Below are 18,997 nucleotides of genomic sequence, written 5' to 3'. Positions count from 1 at the left end.
AATAATGAAAAATCCAAATAACAAAAAATACTTATTTGTTTCTTTTATAGCAAAGTAATGTTATAAGGGACCCAAAGGGTATGAATCAAATAGCAGACAATATCTTTTCCTGCTGTCTGTTTTTTATTATTAGGGTCTGTTAATTTTTATTTTATCTTAAAGGCAATGTATTTTCATTCACAGGAGTCAAATCATTTGTTGGAATAGGAGCGTCAGGCACAACCTCTTGTTCTTTAGCATCCTGACTTATTTTGTCTGCAGGAGTAGTTTCAGCAGGTGTTGGATAGTTACGTTTTTGAAATTCCGCATGAAGAAAATCTCTGACTTGCTTATCTTTACGCATACGAAGAATACGCAAGATGGTATCGGCATTGGGTAAATCAATAGACACTGATTTTTTACCACCCATAAATGATTTCTTCTTTTTGACGGTATTCTTCGATTGGTAGACGGATTTACTTCTATCTGCTTTCCTTCCTCCTCGCATCTTTATCTCCATTTGATTCTTTACAACGTTATTATATCCTTGAATCAACTCTTCTGTCTCCATATTGTAGGCAGCATTAATAGCCAACAGTGCATAATATTGAGAGTTTTCAAGTTTATCCAATGGAACAGCATCGGCATCTTCACCACCATTAAATAATATTTTTAGTAGCTATGAAAAAAAAAAGGAAGATATGTAAAAGAGATGCTACTGTCATTTCAACTTGTTTTACCTCTAGCCATTTATATACAACATGAAATTCATAATCATCCAATGGCTTCAGGTCTGATAACTGTTCTGAAAGTGGTGGCAATAAGACTCCTTCTAATGCTAAAAGTATCTCTTTCCATATTCTTAATACTATTGACTGCATTACTGTTTCAGATAGATTGTCGTTCAATATTTTGAGATTTCTTTCCAAGTAATCTAGCACAGGAACAATAGCATCTTCGCAGTCTTGAAGAGTAGGGTCAACTTGCTTTGTTCTACTTGAAAACGAAGAAAAGAAGCTGCGATCACGTAAAAAGAGTTTATCTAACGTTTTGCGACTTAGTATTTGTCGAAAGTAACTACCCATCTAAAAAGAATAACGTTAGTTTTTAATCTATTTTTTAATATTGCTTCTTTATTTTTTTTACCTTATCTACAATAAGACCCAATACATCATTTTCTGCTCTTTTGAGAGTTCGGAAAGCTTTACCAAACCAAAACTGTATGTCATCTTTTTCACCTTCCATGCTAATACGTAAGATAAGTTTTCCTTGAGGAACAAAACTTAGTACAAGTTCATGTGTTTGATAATCATCAAAGTAATCAGGGGATAACTTGAACCAAACACCGCCACATTCTTCATCGGCACCAATCATGTCTTCATCATAAACAAGTGCCAATACATCCACTGTTTGTTCAGTAAGCCAAATATCAAATACTTGATCCCAACGAGGATTCAGTGTTTCATAAACAGTCTTTGTTCTCGTAATGGGCTTATTATCAATTTCGAATACAATATATGGATCACTAAGGCCATTATTATCAGAAGGAGGCAAATTTTCTGCTCTCACGATTTTAATAGAATAAAGATAATTCTGTTGTTCGTTCCCTGATTTTTCTGTAGCTGCAGGAACCTGAGATCCATATTCTCGCATTGCTTGAGCAATTTCATCTACATCCATACTTTGATACAACCTATCAAGCTTTGTTCTTGCAGCTTCAATGTTATTTACTTTAACGCATGTCTAATACAAAACATTCAGCTTTTTTTTTTTTTTTTTTTTTTTTTTTTTTTTTTTTTTTTATACCTCCACCAAAAAGTCTGCCGGCACCTCATCACTATGATTACTTTTAGTCAGCGGACGTCCTCCGATCAACTGATTACGCGCTCTATTAAAGAAGTTCCCGCTTCCACTAGGATCCCTTTCGCGCACTGCACGAGGGTAGATATCTGTAGTGATCATATCCTCCATCTCCATTGTGTACTGCTCAAGAGCAACACCAATCACTTTCGATAAGGCAGTATTGAACCTACATTCCTGTAAGTGGTTGGGCCACTCTAAATTTTGTACAAATTCAACAGCTTGATGAAACATGGTAAACAAATCCACAACCGAGGATGAGTGCAGTGTTAATTCATTAATATGTTTAAATCCATCTTGCTTGATTGCGTTTCTTACCCATTCGGGTGTAGCCTCATTTGTTGACGCGAGCCAGCGACGGACGTGTGTCAGGAACCAGGATTCAACTTTGAACAGAGCAGACTTTTGTTTGGGACCGTATTGATCATAAAGTCTTTTTAGTGTCAATACCTTGTCGTATAACTCAAAAGTGAGTTCAATAGGTGCTTGCTTTGCGTCAGGTAAGAAAGCCCAATTTTCCATCTCTAAAACAAAAAACGGCATTTGACGAGCCATAACAATACCTGGAGCATGCACGTAGCTTTTTATGATGTTAGAGTTCTTCAAGAAATATAAGCATAAAATAAAAATACTCTACCCTTTCAACGATTTCTTGAATCGTTTAGCAACTGTAACTAATTCTTTGATTAATTTATCAGCTAAATTCATCAAATTTGTCATATCATCATTTTTGGGATTCAAAACCGATTTTTCCAATACACGCCATCTTGATACAGCTGCACCCTATAAAAAAATGAGTAAAAAGCTTTATTTTTTTCTTGTTCTTACAGCTATAGTATCTTCTAAGAAAACAAACTGTTCTAGTGGATTTGAATGGTCTTCTAAATAAGCAGGATTTTCGTATATGCTTTCAAGTAAAGCAACTTGATCTCTGACTAGAGTAGGACTATAGAGAAAAAAAGCAACAGAGTGTTTGTTTTCTTTTCTTAGCCTTTTTTTTTCATTTTTTTTTTCTTTCAAAAAGAGTTTTTTACTTTACTCAACATCCCAATATCGTCCTAAGGATTCAGCTAACGCATGAAGACAGGTATGATTCACACCTTCAAATACTCGAACTAAACTCTCTCTCTACAGAAAATATTAACAACCTAAGCATACACATACACCTTTTTGATGCATACGTCATTTATGGTCCAATTCTGTATCTCATTTTCTTTCAGACATTTATCAAGAGCACGAATCGCTTCACGAGCATCGTCAATCGCATCATAAATATCAATCTCTTCTGTATCCATACGCGTCTTTATCAATTCCAAATACAAAACAGATCTAAAGGGAGCAGACAAACGCCATGTATTGGAACATTCACGCAAGAGATCATCAGAAGCCTGTGACAAGACACTTGTCTTGGCTTTCTCTGCATCTGGCGCAATATTGGTGTCAAGGTCAATGCACATGTTCATCAATAAACGAAAGTAAGTGCGAGGATCATTAGGGATAAAGGTGTATATAAAATCGTCGCTATTACCATTACCATAAAAGGAGGCTCGTTTGGATTCTGTTGAGGGCCTTCTGCCAGCTGAGAGCAGGTTGGTGGAGCCCACGTCCTGTTCGGATTTATTGGTAATAGTCAAGTTGGGGTTCATCACCATCACCGTCATCAAGCCGTTCAAATACTTTTTCTCTCGAGCTACCCAGCTGTCGTAAGCTTGTTGTGATGCGAAATCCTCTCTTCTTCCAGGGAAGGGCTGATTTGTATTGATCGCATTGATACATTGTTTCAAATCCATTAGATAATTCTATACATACAGATATCAGTAAATTATTCTAGGACAAAACAATTTCTTTACCGATTCAGTACAAATAGGCAAGAGTTCACGAATCTTTTGTCTGTGAACAGAGCTTTCGATTTGAAACAAATTTTGTACAGTTTTGACCATTGAAAAATTCTCGACAATATTTAAAGTATCCGCTGCCGATGTATGATTGTTAATATGACTATTTCTTTGATCTGGTTGCTTTTTCGATTTGGGAAGGATAGATTTCTGTAGGGATTCAATGTATTCAGAGGTTGCAGCTGAAGGAGCGTCCTCTTTCAAGACATATAACAAGATCTCTGTGAACCGAACCACATAACGATCCAGGTCCTTAAACCACACAGCTGGGTTAGGATCCGACTTTTTGAGTTCAGCCTCACTTAGTTTAAGAAATGTAACAACAAGATCGTTAATGGAGCCTTGGGGTCGGTATCGATGCTGCTTTACTTCATTTCTCATGTGTCGAATGACCGAGATGAATCGTCGATCAATATATTCTTGTTTAGAAACATCTTTTCCGTCCTTAATGTCTTCCAGTCGACGCATTAAGCCCACAACCACTGGCTTGGTCAGTTTGTTGCTTTTTTCAGTTTCATCGCCTACAATCTTGTCTGCTAAATTGCCAAGCACATCTGTCATGCCACTCAAGTGAACCGAGTGTCTGTGCATACTGGTTTCTCTTTTGGTCTCTCTGGCTGCTGCTTTGGCTGCTGCTTTGGCTCGTTGGTCAAGACAAGCCCGAATGGCACAACGTAAAGTATAGTCATAAACAAGTGCTGGGTTGAGTGGTCGAACGGTTCTTTTTGAACTTCCTCCACCACGTCGAAGAGTCGAAGAGCTTTTCACTTGCATAATTTTTTTTTTGAAAAGAAAAGAAAATACAGCAAAATAAAATGTATAAAAATACTAAGCAGCTCTTGGCTGAGGAAGAAACTTGAGCTGTTAATACTCGGAGTACTAAAGCTGTAACATATATCCTTGTTATACTACACAATTTCTTTTTTCAAATGGTCAATTCTATTAAATCGCAGTACACTACATGTCTTGTCAAGCTTTAAACAGTAATTGCAAATAAACAAAGAAGGGATTATTTTATTGTTCCTTGAAAGTAAATAAGCTTTTAGATTAAAGGTGTACAAGTGAGTTTGGTTAAACAGTGAGAGTGGTATATTAGATCTTGTTCAATTAAAAGGGCTATTCATGTACGAAAAAAAGAGAGAAAAAAATGTTTAAAAAAGGAGCACATGTAGAAGGTTTAAAGCGCTATTTTGAAAATGTGTACGAGAGGCAGGTTTAGTAAAAAAAAAAAAAAAAAAAAAAAAAGAGTTGAAGTTTGAACAATTTTGGCTAGGTTTTTCCTTCTTGAAGGAGAATAAAAATGTAGTTTTTATTAGTTAGGATAACATGGGGCTACCAAGCTCTTGGTCAAGCTCTGGTGTATCTTCTGGCGAATTCTGTACTGTTCTGTTGCCGATCAATTGTTGTGTTCGATATCTTTCATAGAAGCATTCAAAGGTATCAATCTTGAGCATTTCGCGGTGAGAGGATAAAAGGATCCTTTTTAAGATCAAGAAATCACAGTGTGTAGGATTGAAGCATTCAACAGCAGCCCAAGGATAACGTCTTCCCAAGGTTTGCCTACTTCCCATGCCAAGAAGGCTTTGCGGCCTTATTAAAGAAGAAGAGCTTGTGACGCTATCCAATGAATTGTTTTGATGACTACTGTATTCTGGAAGACTAGCTGTACTTGTATAGCAACTACCACTTGCTTCACCTGGTATAAGCTGAATTGGACGACCTGTGTGTGGATCCTCTTCATAATTAATTAATGAAAAGGGTATAGCCCTAAGATATTGAAGCATAGAACGGGCATCTTCATCGCGGTCTTCACAAACACACTCTTGAAGCATGTCCATTGCTCTAGAAAGATAAGAGCCATCTTTATAAATAGAATTGTCATCATCCATTTCTTCATCTTCATCATCTTCGTCAAATTGTATATGACCATAGATTGGAATACGATAGACGTCAAAAATTTCTTCTTTAATGATATTCTTCAATTTTTCTACATGGGCGGTTGATAACGTATCAGCCTTACTGAGCACAGGAATCACATTGACACGGGAACTGAGTGCTTTCAAGATGAACTTATCCACTTCGGACAAACCATGGATATTGGATTCGCTCATAAAATAAATGCAAGCATGAACATGAGTATCGGAAGCCTTTGCATCTCGCTTCACTTTTGATTCCTAAATTTGAAAAGAAGAAATTAGAAAAGGGCTTAGGAGAATTTATCCGTAATACCTCAGCAAGAGTACGAGCAAATTGAGAGTCAATGTGCTGTGTAATAGCTTTGAGCTGTTCGACTAATTGAGAATTAGAAGTAAATCCGGGTGTATCGGTGAGTGTTAAAGCAGTGCGTCGGCCACCATCTTCAATCTGCATCGAGATCGTATACATCTCTTCAGTTGGTTCAACGCAGCCTTTGAGTGATTTGTGTTTTGATTCCTTAAAAGTGCCTTGGATCATGTCTTGCCTTAAAGCTTCATATAGTGTACGGATAAAGCAAGTCTTGCCAGAACCCGCGGCGCCGACAACTATTACATTGAGATAAGAAACAGCGTCTTTTTTGGATCGAGAATGATGGGATATCTTTTGAGAGTACAACATTTTATAACAGAAAGAAACAGAGAATTAAAGGATGACCTTAATCTGTCTCTTTTTATACCCTTTCATTTTTATTATCTCTTTTATTTCCCATTGACGAAGTAGACACTACCTTTTAAAAGGATCTGAAACCATACAAGTGTTCTTTGGTGTAAGGGGTTATCGGAGAAAACAAGCAAGGACCAACATACTTATTGTCGTAAAGAAAAATATGTAAATAAGTTTTATGGTATTGTACTTATATCTCTCTAATTATTTTTTATATTCACATCATTTTTTAATTTTTAAAGATAGGTCTTATAACAAACGTGTTGTGTATTAAAGTTAACGATGGGAACGAGTACATGAGCGTGAAGTGATGATCGATCCATCAGTAAAGATTGCTTTTCCACGTTCGAATGTATGATTTAGTATGTTTATCAACAATCTGTTGGTCTTTATCAATCATAAACTCGGGTTTAGCATAAAATCTCCGTCGTGGATGTTGCGAATGAAGTATTGCAGGTTGATATCCATTGGCTTTGGCATATTCCAAAATTGTCTTTACTAACAATTGACCTGCATAAAGACCTCGCACTTCCGAAAAGACAGCCAGACGATCCAGTTTGTCAATTGCATCTTACCATGTAAAAGTCAAGCTATTCCATTAAAATATCCCTTTCAATCATTCCATCCTTAATCTCTTTATCAACCATTGCTACCTAGAAGATAACAATCTCCTCTAGGACTTTAGACGAAAAAGGAGGTTTTATTTTGGTTGTTTTTGAAAAGTGTTTTGCCCTTACCCGTCAACTTTACTTTCTAAAGGAAAATTTTCTCCATAAACACATACAGCAATATAAACATCTACTCCTTCTTTTTCTCTTCAGATATTGTAATAAAATGTGCATTCATGCTTGAAGATATCAGTATGATAGCTAATTGATGAAGAAATAAAAGAAAAGTGACAGCATTTATCTTTTTTTATCCCGAGAATGAAGGCTGTTCTTTTTTATATACGAATATCACCCGGTTTCGTAACATCAGATCCATAACATTCTACCATAACCACTGTCTACTTGGTTACTACAAACTGCAGTGATTGCTTAATAGAAGTGGTTAATCATTGTAAACCCCAGCGACTTCAAATGCAATATAAAGGACGTCTCTTTTATTGTGCTTTAATATTTCAATTCTAGACTTAATATAAATTGCAAATTTACGACTTGATGTTCAACAAATGTTTTCTCCACGATTTCAGAAGCAACTGACCATTCACTGAAACGCATAGAGTCAGTTACTGCATTATCTCTATCAACTAATTTCATATTTGCCCAAGGATAGTTGGTTACTATATATTGCTTGAGGGTCAATACATGCCTCATAATGACTTTGATTTCATCTTATCATACCAAGGAAATTTACTCCAAATTATACGTTGTGTAATATATAAATAATTTAATGATCTCGCTATAGTTTAAAATGTTTAAAAGTCTTGATAAAAAGAAAGCTGACACAATAAACTTAGTTTATCTTATGTAATTTAACTCAGTTGACTGTGTTTTCTTACTGCAAAAAAGGGAAAGTTGTGCAAAGATGTTCCTATACTTCTAGTCATTCTTTTTTGTGCACCTTTCTATCCGCAGAGACGGATGCTAATGAATCAAGGTTCTCGGATAAAATCCTGTATGTCATTGCCTATAGTTCAACTGTTTTTTTCCCATAGTTTCGGGTAAAGAATATAAATCCTTTGCTCAGTTAGACTCTTCATATAAGTCTGCGGATTATAGAGCAAAGTCCCTCAAATCGTTAGAACTTCTACAAATGTACATTTATTTGCAAAAAAAAAAAAAAAAAAAAAAAATAGAGTGCATCCTTCAATATGATCACTTGGATGACATTGCTATTAAGAACATACTTTTCCTTAATTATTTATTCCGCAATATGCTGTGCTGAATTTTTTTTTTGTCCCTTTTGCTGGTAAGCGTTGAGAGTGAAATATAAAATTCGGCTGAATAAATTTATAAAAGAGCATAAGCAACGATATGTTTAAATCTATTTCAATATAAGCATAGAGTTAATGATAATAGAATAAGATGATGCTTTTTGCATGATGCATTTGTTTTTATAAAATAGACTTTTTTTGTGCTTCATATTTTGTATTTTCATAATACAACTCTTTTTAAATGCTTGCTTTCATTAATCACGTTATTGTATTTCCATGAAGCAGTAAGGCATAAAAGAGCACTTTATTCAAAGAAATCTCCAGCATAAACTGCTTAGGTTATCTTTATTTTCACACTCTAAAAACACAGCCTTACACTTGAGTATGTTACAGCCACACAGAAAAATGGCATGAGTGTAAAAATAAACTTATTTTGTTATTTATTTGGAAAGCGCACCTATTGGGCTACTTTAAAACCTTGATGTTTTGCTCTTTTTTTTTTTATATAAAAAGTTCCAAAATTTTGAAAGATAAGTTTGTCTGTCATTATGATTTTTTCTCATTAAGAGAACTGTTGTTTTTTTCTGTATTCTAATGGCCTGAATAAACAACAATGGATAAAGATTGCTGTTGTTTATAGTGACACGACTGATTTGAAAATGTCAATTGTTTTTTTAGTATAGCCTGGCTGAGGGGTGAAAAAAAGATCAGAAAAAGGGGGAAAGACGAGATGGTGTAACGATCAAAGGAAGGCAAAGAGTCCTATGACAAATATATATTTTTAAAAGAATGGGAAAAAAAAGCCCTTTCTTTACTTTCTTTCTTTCTATTAAAATGAGTACTGATTCGATGAAGCGTAAAAATTACAAGTGGTTTGCATTGATTGCACTACTATCCGTATTTGCATTACTATCCAAATACTGTCGGCCAACAACAGGCTATTCTTATTATAGAAGAGATGTATTTGATGAGGAAGACATAGTTGATTTAGAGACAACAAACACAACAATGATAAGTTGGACAGATAGAAATAGTAAATAAAAGTTACAAATAAGAACCAAGATCCTAATATTTGATGTAGATGCGACACATGAAATGCCAATTGAAGCCATTTTATCTAAATCATTTTCTTATTCTGGACAATCCAAGATAATACCTTATTATTATAAAGCTGAAATGGATATGGAATCTAAAGACATCACTATTGTCACGTTGGTTACTAGAAACAGAATACCCAATTTAGCAAGGCTTGCAAAAAAATACAAAGGTAACAAGAAGACAGCCTCGGTTGATTTATTCATCTTTTCTATAGGTCCGATATCTACTACGATTCACATATCCGATGATGAAGAAGGGGAATATACTTTAGAAGTCTTGGAGGACACGATCGAAAAGAGTTCAGAGATGCGTAAATACGTCGATGTTCACATTGTACGTGATGAATTCGATCGAGAGTTGAATTTGTGGAGAAATGTGGCAAAGCTGTTTGCAAGAACAGATTATGTAATGTTGCTCGACATCGATTTTTATCCATGCTCCAATCTTCGTGATAATGTATTAAATAACCCCAAAGCAATGTCTCTGCTTGAGAGTGGTGAGGCTGCGTTGGTCATCCCTGCCTTTGAATTTTCAAAACAGCAAGATGGTCTGGACTACCGTACGTTTCCCAAGAATAAACAAGAACTGATCATGGCCTATCAAGATAATAAAGTCGAAATGTTTCATTCTTTTTGGTTACCTGGTCATGCTCCAACAGATTATGATCGATGGATGTCAACAGATGATTCAATCTATCAAGTCACTACTTACCAGCATTCTTATGAGCCTTATGTAATCTTTAAGAATCAAGGTTCTCCTTGGTGTGATGAACGATTTGCAGGTTATGGAAGTAATAAGGCTGCTTGTCTTTATGAACTGTATATTTCTGGTGTAAGCTATTATGTTTTACCTAATGACTTTATCATTCATCAAACACACGCCTACCCAGACGAAGCAAGACAAGTTGAGGTAACACGAGATGCTTTTTTTTTTTTTTTTTTTTTTTTTTTTTTTTTTTTTTACTTACATTTCTATGTACAGCGTTACTATAATAGAAGATTATATACACAATTTAGAGAAGAATTGTGTATTCGATTGGCTCGAAGATTCATCTCTCAAAAGAAATGGGATGATCCAAAATCAGACAATTTGCGCAAAGAATGCGCTTCCATCAAACCATACCAAAGAGCTGTTTCAAGATTTGTATAATGTCTATCTTTTGGCTTATATTTGTACATATTCTCACACAATATAAATAAATAAATAAAATCAAAACGTATATCTTGTACATAGGACTACCACAAATCATCACTTTGGAGGATTAAAAAACGCATACAAGCCGCTCATAATTCATTCAAAGCCCACTACAGATGTTACATGCACCTATTTGTAGTTCTCACATCTTCAAATTGACAACAAATCTCATTCATACAATAAGCACACATAATAACAACTCTTTATTATAAGGCATTTTGGAGCTTTTTCTTTTTCTTTTATGCATGTTTTTTTTTTCTTTTTTAAAAAAAAAACTTTTTAAAGGTTTTCATCCTCATCAATAACTGGCAATTCGGATGGCTTGACCATACCAGGAATACTCAAGGCCTTTGCCATTTCTGCCTTTCTTTGAGCTTCCATTTCTCGTTCTTTTTCTTCTAAATAAAGTTCCGCATTTTCTCCTGCAAATTCTTTCAATTGGATAAGGAAATCACGTACTTCTAATTTGAATTTAGTAGGATTGCTATTGTATTCAAACATGGCATGAACAAACACTTTGATTTGTGCACTATTAAAATATTAGCTTTTTTTCAACATCCATTTTGTTCCTTTTGTACCTTTGCAGATGCGGGAATGCGTTTTGAAGTAATGTAGAAACGTGTTCGCGTAAAAAGTCAGCGTTTGTCATTGTTGGATTAGACACTTGAGATGGGTCAAAGAGTGGAGCAGTAATCATATTACTTGACACTAATTGGAAAAGACGTGCTAATACTTCGGTTTGACCCTTGAAACCACTCTTATGGTCACTATCGGTTAATACAAAGAAAATGTCTTGAAGTAAACTAAGATAATAAGATTGATAGAATGCACCAGCAATAGCAGCATCTGTGCGACTGATGTTATCAATCAATTCACCACAGATCTCAAGCCCAATGTCAGCAATATCACGCATTGTGTGTTTGAAACCCCAAACGATACTATCGATAAACAACTTGAATTGGCCTGGTGCTAATTCTAGTAAGGCTGGGAAACAATGTCTGTTGATGGCCTTTAACATGGAATAAAACCCAGTTCTGTGTTCAGGGTATTCAGCAAAATCTTTTGTGATCATATTCAATGTGGGTTCAAATGTTGCTTCAAATATGGTAGCAACACGAGGAGTCATTAATGACTAGTGGCCACATTTAGTACCTTTCAACGCGTCTTTTTTTTTACATGTCACTTACTTGAAGTTTCTCAATGATGGTAGATATAACATTCAATACTTCAGCATCTCTTGCAGTATCCACACTCGAATTAAAATCAGACAAGACAGCTTCCAGGAAAGGATCGATCATGTTTGCATTTACTGTATTGATATCGGTCGTGTTTTCAATATAAGTGTCAATCAATTTCAATATTTCTTTTTTGATCGTTCTCCAGCCACGTACTTTGGGTGTCTTTGTCGCGATAGGTCCTTGAGTGGCTACGTTTTGTGATACTAATTCACCAATAATGCGATACAAGGCCAATAAATCCATATAAATCTTGCCAAGTTGAAGAACAAAGGCAGATCCAACAGACAAACAACCCGATACGTTTGTTTTCAAAACGTTAGCCAACACTTTGATTTCGTTGGCACTGTTCAAACAATCTGGGTTTTGTTTAGCCTGGGCTATCAAGCTATCCCACTACAAATCACAATGTTATCTATTTATTCATTCCTATACCACACTTAACTTACAGCAGAGTTAGGTAAAGACATGAACTTGGTGATCAATCTCTCTTGAGAGACTGGATTAGTTTCAGCAGAGATCATGTAACCAATGGCTTCATAAAAAGTGTGAATTTGTTGAGGATCTAAATCGGATGTGATTCGACTGATGTTATCCAGTATTTCATCAGCAAAAGACATTTCTTCTCCAATCTGAACAATAACAAAGTGTCTTTTACATTGCTGGGAGATTTTAATAAAAGTATCACAGGCCATGTCTTGTACACCTTCATGTGATTCATGCATAAACTCAAACAGCTTGTTGACAACTGTCTTTAAGAATTTCCAATGTGATTTTAAGAATCTTGGATATTGGCCGACACAATACATAATATTGGATGCTACCACAGCCTTATTATCCTTTCCACGTTTCATTTCACAAAGACTCAATAATTCTTTGATGACTGTCACCAAAAATTTCTTTTCAGTATCGACATCCATTGCACCCGAAATGGAACCAATAGCCCAACATAATTTATTGAGGTTATTCCAGGACCATTCAGATCCATCCATCTAATATATATTTAGTATGCTTTATTTTAGAGTTCCATGCTTAGTTCTATTACCTGTCTGTTCAATTTGATTGTCATGATGGCTTCTGTATCCTCAACACTAAGATGGGTCAAATATACCAAGACTTGCTTCATACTCTTGTACAACACAATAGTATCACTTTCCTTTACAAATTCTCTCACAATTTCTCCTTCGTCATTTTCAACAATTAAAACCTACAAGCAGTTAGTATACTGTTGTCATCTACCCTTTCTCTGCTTACTTCTTCTGGTTTCACCATACGTTCAATCATGACTACTCTTAATTGTGATAATACTGGAGTGTAAGCTGAAAGTCTATTATGATTCTGTCTACTGGCTTCCTCAAATAAACCTTCTACTAATTTAGCCCAATATTCTAAGCAAATCTTAAAGATTTCACGATCTTCAACACGAGAGATTTTGACAATATAAAAGTGAGCGTTTAACAGCATTTGTGCAGCAGCTGGAAAACTTTCAATGACCTAAGACAAATTTAGTTTTCCCATTCCATAGCCCTATTTCCTATTTACCTTCAAATGAGAAGAAAGGAAGCTTGTAAGGAACAAGGCCAAGTTTTGAACAAACTCTTGATCATTGTCGTTGCTGTTTTCGTATATATCAGCAATATCTGTGTTTGGAGGAACCATGACATTGGTAGTAGCCATCACACTTACAAACAGTTGATAGATGGCTTCATAGTACACTTGAGTTATTTCAATGGCACCAATTTCCGTAAAGCACTTTAAGGTGACATTTCTAAATTGAGGTACTTCAAAAAACTATTAAAGAAAGTCAACAAGGACGAGAGAATTGGAATAGCATGTTTTTTATACCTTGGATTGAAGTGTTGGGATAAGATCTGTTTCAAAAATATAAGCAGCAGGCACCCAATGAACAAATCTTAACAAGGTTTCTAAAGTTGATTTAATAAGACTGGGTTTTGTTGCCTTTCCAAGGATTTCTCTACATAAATCATAGATTTGAGAGAATTCTTGCTTCATTTGTTGTTTTAAAGTAGCAGCTTTGGATTGAGTCATTTGTTCAGCTGAAAAATCAAAAATTTCTTCACTAAAATGAAAAATGTTTTTACTGTCTGTGCTCTTGTTTTATTTGAATACGAACCTTAATAACTTGAGAATGGCCATGTTGTTTTCACAAAGTGCGAGATTAGTTTGACTTGAAGCAACAATTTCAGGGATAAACGTAGGCCAATTATGAGGCCACTCTTGCTTGAGAACCTTTGTATGTAGGTTAAGATAGACTGCATATTAGAGAAAAGGATGTATGTTTTGTACCTGAACAAGTGTCATATTAAGCTTGTTAATATAAGTACGTTGTTTAATCAAGTTGGTTTCGTCAGAAGATTGTTGGACAATAACATTAACAACAAAGTATCGAATGGCTAAAAAGAAGAGAGAACGTTTATCTATTTAGAGTCGCTTTCTTTTTTCTTAAATAAGTCTATACCATTTCTGCTGTCTGCTGGTAACGTGTTCCAACGAGTTTGAATAAATTTTTCAAGGATTTGTAAAGCAATAAACTATGAAATGTTTATATATTGTCGCGTTTCTCTCTCTTTTTCTTTCGCGAAAAGTTTTTTTCTTTTTTTTTCTTTTACCTTTGTTTGAGGCACATTTGATTTCTCTAAAATGCCATCTACTTTAGTCCAAGCTTCTTCATGGTCTTGAAACTGAGTCAATATTTGTTGGGCGATTTGTTGCTGTTTGAATGTGTTAATCAAAAGAAATCAAATATTCAGGTTCCTTTTACCTCCTGACCAGACCCAGTAAAAAAGGTCATGACAACTTGGTCCAACAAAGTAACATCGAGTTCTTTACTAAAATCTAATATTGCTTCAGCCATTTCTCTAATATTTCTTTCTTTCTTTTTTTAATAAAAAGATGCAAAGAAAATAAAATAAGGAACAGGAAAAAGGAAAAAAGAAAATTTTGCTTATTGCATTGTTATACTGCGTCAGGCAGTTGGCGCTACTTTAAATTTTTTTCTGAAGCCAAATGGGCTGTAATGAACCAATTATAATATGATTTGTTAAAAGATAAAAAAAAAATATTTCCAATAAAGAAAAAAAGTGCGTTATTAATAAATAAACAGTTTTATATTAAAAAGAAGTTTAATTGAAGTTACAGCTTCAAGTAAGCAATCTATTAAAATTATTCAATTATCCCTTGTGATTGGTGTGTCCCACGCTAGTCAGAAAGGTTTAGCATTTCTTTCTGTAAGAGTTCAATTCAGAATGTTCTGATATATCATTCTGTATATCTAAACAAGCCCTTGTATTATTAAAGTAAGTTGGATAATAGACGAGGTACATCTATTGGGAACTCAAGATGTATTATTTGAAAAAGTACATGTTCACTAAGATTCCAAACTTAAAATTCAGCGTCTGTTACATGCACCGAGACTCCTTATCTTACATAATAAAAACCATCCACACACTTTAAGGCCCCGTAAGCAATGTAATTTTATAAAAGTACATATTAAATAGTTTCAGTAAAAGCAAATGATAGAATGCATATAAATACGCGTTCTTCATTTGAGAGTATTTTTTATACATGTTTCGCGTTTTAGAAAGATCATAAGCTCAGAGTTGAATGAGCACAGTTATGAATTTAATGCTATGAGACCAATATCATCCACTTGTCGAATGAGTACACAAAATGCATGCCAGGTTCGTATGCTCGTACAAAAAATTAACAGGTGATACGATAAGCATAAAGTTTTGCTGTGTAAATCTTTGGAACTTTACGCATCGTTTTCGTCTTGACTGCCTTTTATATAAAGAAGAATGAAATATATTTTGAATGATTACAAGTAATCCGAATGTTTGCTGAATCATATTTATGTCTACATAGCCTATAACCAAGAATTGATATTCAAGAGTCTACATCAATTGTAGATTTAAACATAATAACAGCTGAAATTATAGGATAATACATATTGAATAGATTGAAATCTGTTCTATCATTGAATATGGTTAAAAAGATGACAGTGAACGTACTTTACAAAATAAGTGAGCAAGTATTTCCTCTACTCTTGTTGAGCAATAAATCGGAATGTTTCACATCACTTTGTTTTTTATGTTTGCGACACTCAGGCACATCTAGTATCAATATACAAACGTTTTTCTAATACGAGTAAAATGACATGTAGTTTCAAATCTTGTAAATAACGAGCAGTGTGTGTACTGTACGAAATTAATCAATTTTATTTAACCTAGTTTATCTTTAATTTGATCTATTCAATGACTTCCTTATTATTCGCCTCATTCTTTTCCTCTCTCATCTTTCAATGGATTTCCGCTGTTTACTATATGTTTTATGACAAATTCTTACGACATTTCATTACGCGCCTTGTTTAGAAACAGGCGCTGCATGAATTTTTGCCATGTTGTCATTCTGTTTGCCTTTTTAAGTAATTGACGTCATTGAACCACAGAGTGTATTTAATCTCTGTGAATTTCTTTCACTTTTTACGCAAAAAAAAATAAAATGTCCAGCAACAGCAACCAGCAAAGCATCGATACCTTGACTCATCCCTCTGTCTATCGTGACACGGTCAACTGTCAAAGAAGGAAGTCAGACACAACTGATGTCAACATGAAACCACAGAACGAAACAAAACAAAACCAAGATTGGGACTTGTATCCTCAATTGATTCGACAAATTGAAAACGAAGGATCAGAAGAACAAGTGAAACGACTTCATCAATTAGAACTTGAAAAATCAAATCAATAAAAAAAAAAGCTTTTTATTCACTTTTTCTTAATCTTTCCTCTCTTTTTCTTTTCCACACCTCTTTGACCACTTTGCGTACTTTTTCAATATTGTCCTTGACGTTGGCCACAGAGAGACCATGGAGCTTATTCACTTGCTCCGTCGTGTACACAAAATTCCACGTACTACAAAACTCTGCGGCCTGAGGATCAAACTCGGGATCATAGTTGTTGTTCACGATCAGTGGGAAATAAACAAGTGTGATTGGATTGGTATTTTCAGGATAAGTTGTCTTTACGCTGTCTTTGTCCTCTGGCGTGATTTCAGTCGAACTCGATGAGAACACGGTGCAGGTATCCAGGCTGTACTTTGATGTCGATGACTTATTTTTTTGCTTGTGATTAATTTCGATAGGGTCATGGCTCGTCTCCTTTTTTTTAGGCCATCCAGCTCCCCTTGGCCATCCCTTGATGCCTCGTCGCTTCACATAGCCTTCTGCACGATCAAAATGAGGTGCGTCTTGTATGTCCGCACTCGAGTCTACTGAGATGATGATGTCTACATCCCTGCCCTTTCTGAGCAAAGGATAAAAGGGTATATTGTTATCCATGCCAGCATCCATCAGTTCAATCTGCTCGGATCCTACCAAGTTTTCTGATCGCAAAATTTCTTCCTTTTCTTCATCCTTTGTCTGAACCATGGCAGGCATCTTATAGAATGGGTTGGGAAAGGAGGCAGGTGAGATGGGATGAATGGTAGAAACTGACGATTGGTAGCTCTGGATCATCTCGTCTGCTTTTTGTATTGCTGCCTCTGGCAGCAGTAGACGTATTTCCTGATAAAAATGGGCAAGACTTGCTACAAATGCCGAGCCAAACATACCCATCAGTACACCAATACTTTGCTCTGGTAACTTTTCGATATTCTTGCCTTCTTTGAATTTTCTACCAAAAGACCATATAGGAATCCAAGCTAACAAGTCAATTTATAGGATGAGCTTGGTTCTTTTTTTTTTTTTACTCGATTGGTCATAAATCCTTTACCATTGATCTCTTCACTACCCATCTCATAAGGGGTGAATTCATACCACTGATATAAATCTTTTGGGGTTTCTTCTTTCCCTTCTTTTTCCTCACTCTCCTCTTCATCTTTTTCCTCAGGAATCGATGACATGGTTGCTTGTTTAGTAATCCCTGGCCTGTGAATCTCATGTCGTACGGCACAGTAAATTGGCATTGGCAAGGAACCGTCTTCAAAGTATTTCTTTTGTTTGGATAACTTGACCTCATTCTTTTGAAGCACCCTCGGCCTTACTTGGGCACCATCGTCTTCTTCTACAGTACCTGTCTTTGCAGTTTTGGTACTCTCTGCAAGACTGATCGATTCGCTGTATTCCTCCTCTTCATCAGCCTTTTCCTTCTTTTTCGAATCCACAATGACTTTTTTCGTCAGTAAGGTACCACCCAGTAACATACCAAATACGTCCACTAGACTGATGCTGCCATTCTGCTGATAGTAGCGTTGGATGACACCATGCAAGAGAATTTTGGCATTGTGACGAGAGGCATTTAAAATGGTCAAAAAATTCGACAAGTTGGCAATATGGGTGTGGATCCTGCTCGACAAGTGATCCTTCAAGGTCTCTACCGAAGCATGTGTCAAGGGACTGTAGAACTGAGACATGGCCCAAGTCGATCCAGAGACACCTTGGATGAAAACGATCAGCTTTGAACTCTTTTTTTTTTCGCTCTTCTTTTGCTTACCTGCCATATAGAGAGCGCAATCCAGTAAACCTGTATCATTAAACGCATGTAAATAACCCGAACAGGCTACCATAGCACGGTATCCGCCTCCACTATAGTTCAACGTCAGGTGGAAAGCCTATTTTCTATTGACATCAAGTTACCTAGATGCAATACCAATATTGGGTATATCATCCACCTCTACCTCATCCTCGCCAATAAAGAAAGCAAAGGCCGCCCTCATCCGTTCCTTTCTTTTCTTGATAAATTCCAATTCGGCTTCCGACAGGCCTTGTCCTTCTCGAACCAAGGCCTCTTGCTGAATCTCAGGGTGCAGAATGACATCATCGTCTTCATTCAAAGATTCCTTGACAATCTTTCGAAAATCCTCCAAAAACAGATAATCCCAAAAGCTAGAATACATGTGACGAATCGCCTCCATCTGTCGTTCAAAGGCCGGATAGACCGAGGCCATCTTGGATTTGAATTCTTCAAGTGTGCTGGGCACCAGAGCCGATGCGTTCTTGAAAAGACTGCCAAGGAAATCATTGGCCTCATCCTCTGGTGTGACGGGTAGAGCGTCGAGAAAATCATTGTAAAGCGTGTCCTTGTCTGCTTTCTTGCCCGGTTGATGTGTGTGGTAATAAAAGCTTCCCAGAACAGAGACTGTGATCAGGGTGGCAAGAGCAATTCTTGATCTTGACATCACAAAAGATGGATCTTGGGCCATGG

General features: G+C 35.8%; 7 protein-coding genes across 7 annotated transcripts; 2 read left to right on the top strand and 5 right to left on the bottom strand.

The window, feature by feature from the left end:
- Positions 1 to 151: 151 nt before the first annotated feature.
- Positions 152 to 4,508, bottom strand: RO3G_03701 (uncharacterized protein; the record flags this gene model as incomplete). The annotated part of the gene is made up of 9 exons (XM_067658291.1): positions 152 to 658; positions 849 to 1,064; positions 1,126 to 1,722; positions 1,786 to 2,419; positions 2,477 to 2,622; positions 2,668 to 2,785; positions 2,879 to 2,967; positions 3,021 to 3,638; positions 3,690 to 4,508. 9 exons carry the CDS (start codon positions 4,506 to 4,508, stop codon positions 152 to 154), a joined length of 3,744 nt encoding a protein of 1,247 aa, XP_067514392.1.
- A 542-nt stretch (positions 4,509 to 5,050) lies between these two features.
- Positions 5,051 to 6,329, bottom strand: RO3G_03700 (uncharacterized protein; the record flags this gene model as incomplete). Its single annotated transcript, XM_067658290.1, has 2 exons — positions 5,051 to 5,908; positions 5,964 to 6,329. The coding sequence occupies 2 exons, from the start codon at positions 6,327 to 6,329 to the stop codon at positions 5,051 to 5,053; spliced, it is 1,224 nt and encodes a 407-aa protein (XP_067514391.1).
- Positions 6,330 to 7,486: 1,157 nt separating this feature from the next.
- RO3G_03699 (uncharacterized protein) lies at positions 7,487 to 7,923 on the bottom strand (the record flags this gene model as incomplete). The annotated part of the gene is made up of 2 exons (XM_067658289.1): positions 7,487 to 7,656; positions 7,914 to 7,923. The coding sequence occupies 2 exons, from the start codon at positions 7,921 to 7,923 to the stop codon at positions 7,487 to 7,489; spliced, it is 180 nt and encodes a 59-aa protein (XP_067514390.1).
- Positions 7,924 to 9,084: 1,161 nt separating this feature from the next.
- Positions 9,085 to 10,497, top strand: RO3G_03698 (uncharacterized protein; the record flags this gene model as incomplete). The annotated part of the gene is made up of 4 exons (XM_067658288.1): positions 9,085 to 9,283; positions 9,332 to 9,517; positions 9,563 to 10,257; positions 10,330 to 10,497. The coding sequence occupies 4 exons, from the start codon at positions 9,085 to 9,087 to the stop codon at positions 10,495 to 10,497; spliced, it is 1,248 nt and encodes a 415-aa protein (XP_067514389.1).
- A 324-nt stretch (positions 10,498 to 10,821) lies between these two features.
- RO3G_03697 (nuclear export factor CRM1) lies at positions 10,822 to 14,652 on the bottom strand (the record flags this gene model as incomplete). Its single annotated transcript, XM_067658287.1, has 13 exons — positions 10,822 to 11,071; positions 11,121 to 11,674; positions 11,730 to 12,173; positions 12,227 to 12,769; positions 12,823 to 12,984; positions 13,032 to 13,271; positions 13,320 to 13,568; positions 13,623 to 13,857; positions 13,912 to 14,027; positions 14,085 to 14,191; positions 14,257 to 14,329; positions 14,408 to 14,509; positions 14,560 to 14,652. The coding sequence occupies 13 exons, from the start codon at positions 14,650 to 14,652 to the stop codon at positions 10,822 to 10,824; spliced, it is 3,168 nt and encodes a 1,055-aa protein (XP_067514388.1).
- Positions 14,653 to 16,298: 1,646 nt separating this feature from the next.
- Positions 16,299 to 16,544, top strand: RO3G_03696 (uncharacterized protein; the record flags this gene model as incomplete). The annotated part of the gene is made up of 1 exon (XM_067658286.1): positions 16,299 to 16,544. One exon carries the CDS (start codon positions 16,299 to 16,301, stop codon positions 16,542 to 16,544), a length of 246 nt encoding a protein of 81 aa, XP_067514387.1.
- Positions 16,545 to 17,006: 462 nt separating this feature from the next.
- RO3G_03695 (uncharacterized protein) lies at positions 17,007 to 18,995 on the bottom strand (the record flags this gene model as incomplete). Its single annotated transcript, XM_067658285.1, has 4 exons — positions 17,007 to 17,018; positions 17,170 to 17,495; positions 17,567 to 18,378; positions 18,430 to 18,995. 4 exons carry the CDS (start codon positions 18,993 to 18,995, stop codon positions 17,007 to 17,009), a joined length of 1,716 nt encoding a protein of 571 aa, XP_067514386.1.
- Positions 18,996 to 18,997: the final 2 nt, after the last annotated feature.

The sequence above is a fragment of the Rhizopus delemar genome, genomic scaffold (assembly GCF_000149305.1).
Source record: "Rhizopus delemar RA 99-880 supercont3.2 genomic scaffold, whole genome shotgun sequence".
NCBI classification, from domain to species: Eukaryota; Fungi; Mucoromycota; class Mucoromycetes; order Mucorales; family Rhizopodaceae; genus Rhizopus; species Rhizopus delemar.
The sequence above is the reverse complement of the archived record's forward strand: the minus strand, read 5'-3'. Positions and strand labels throughout refer to the sequence as shown.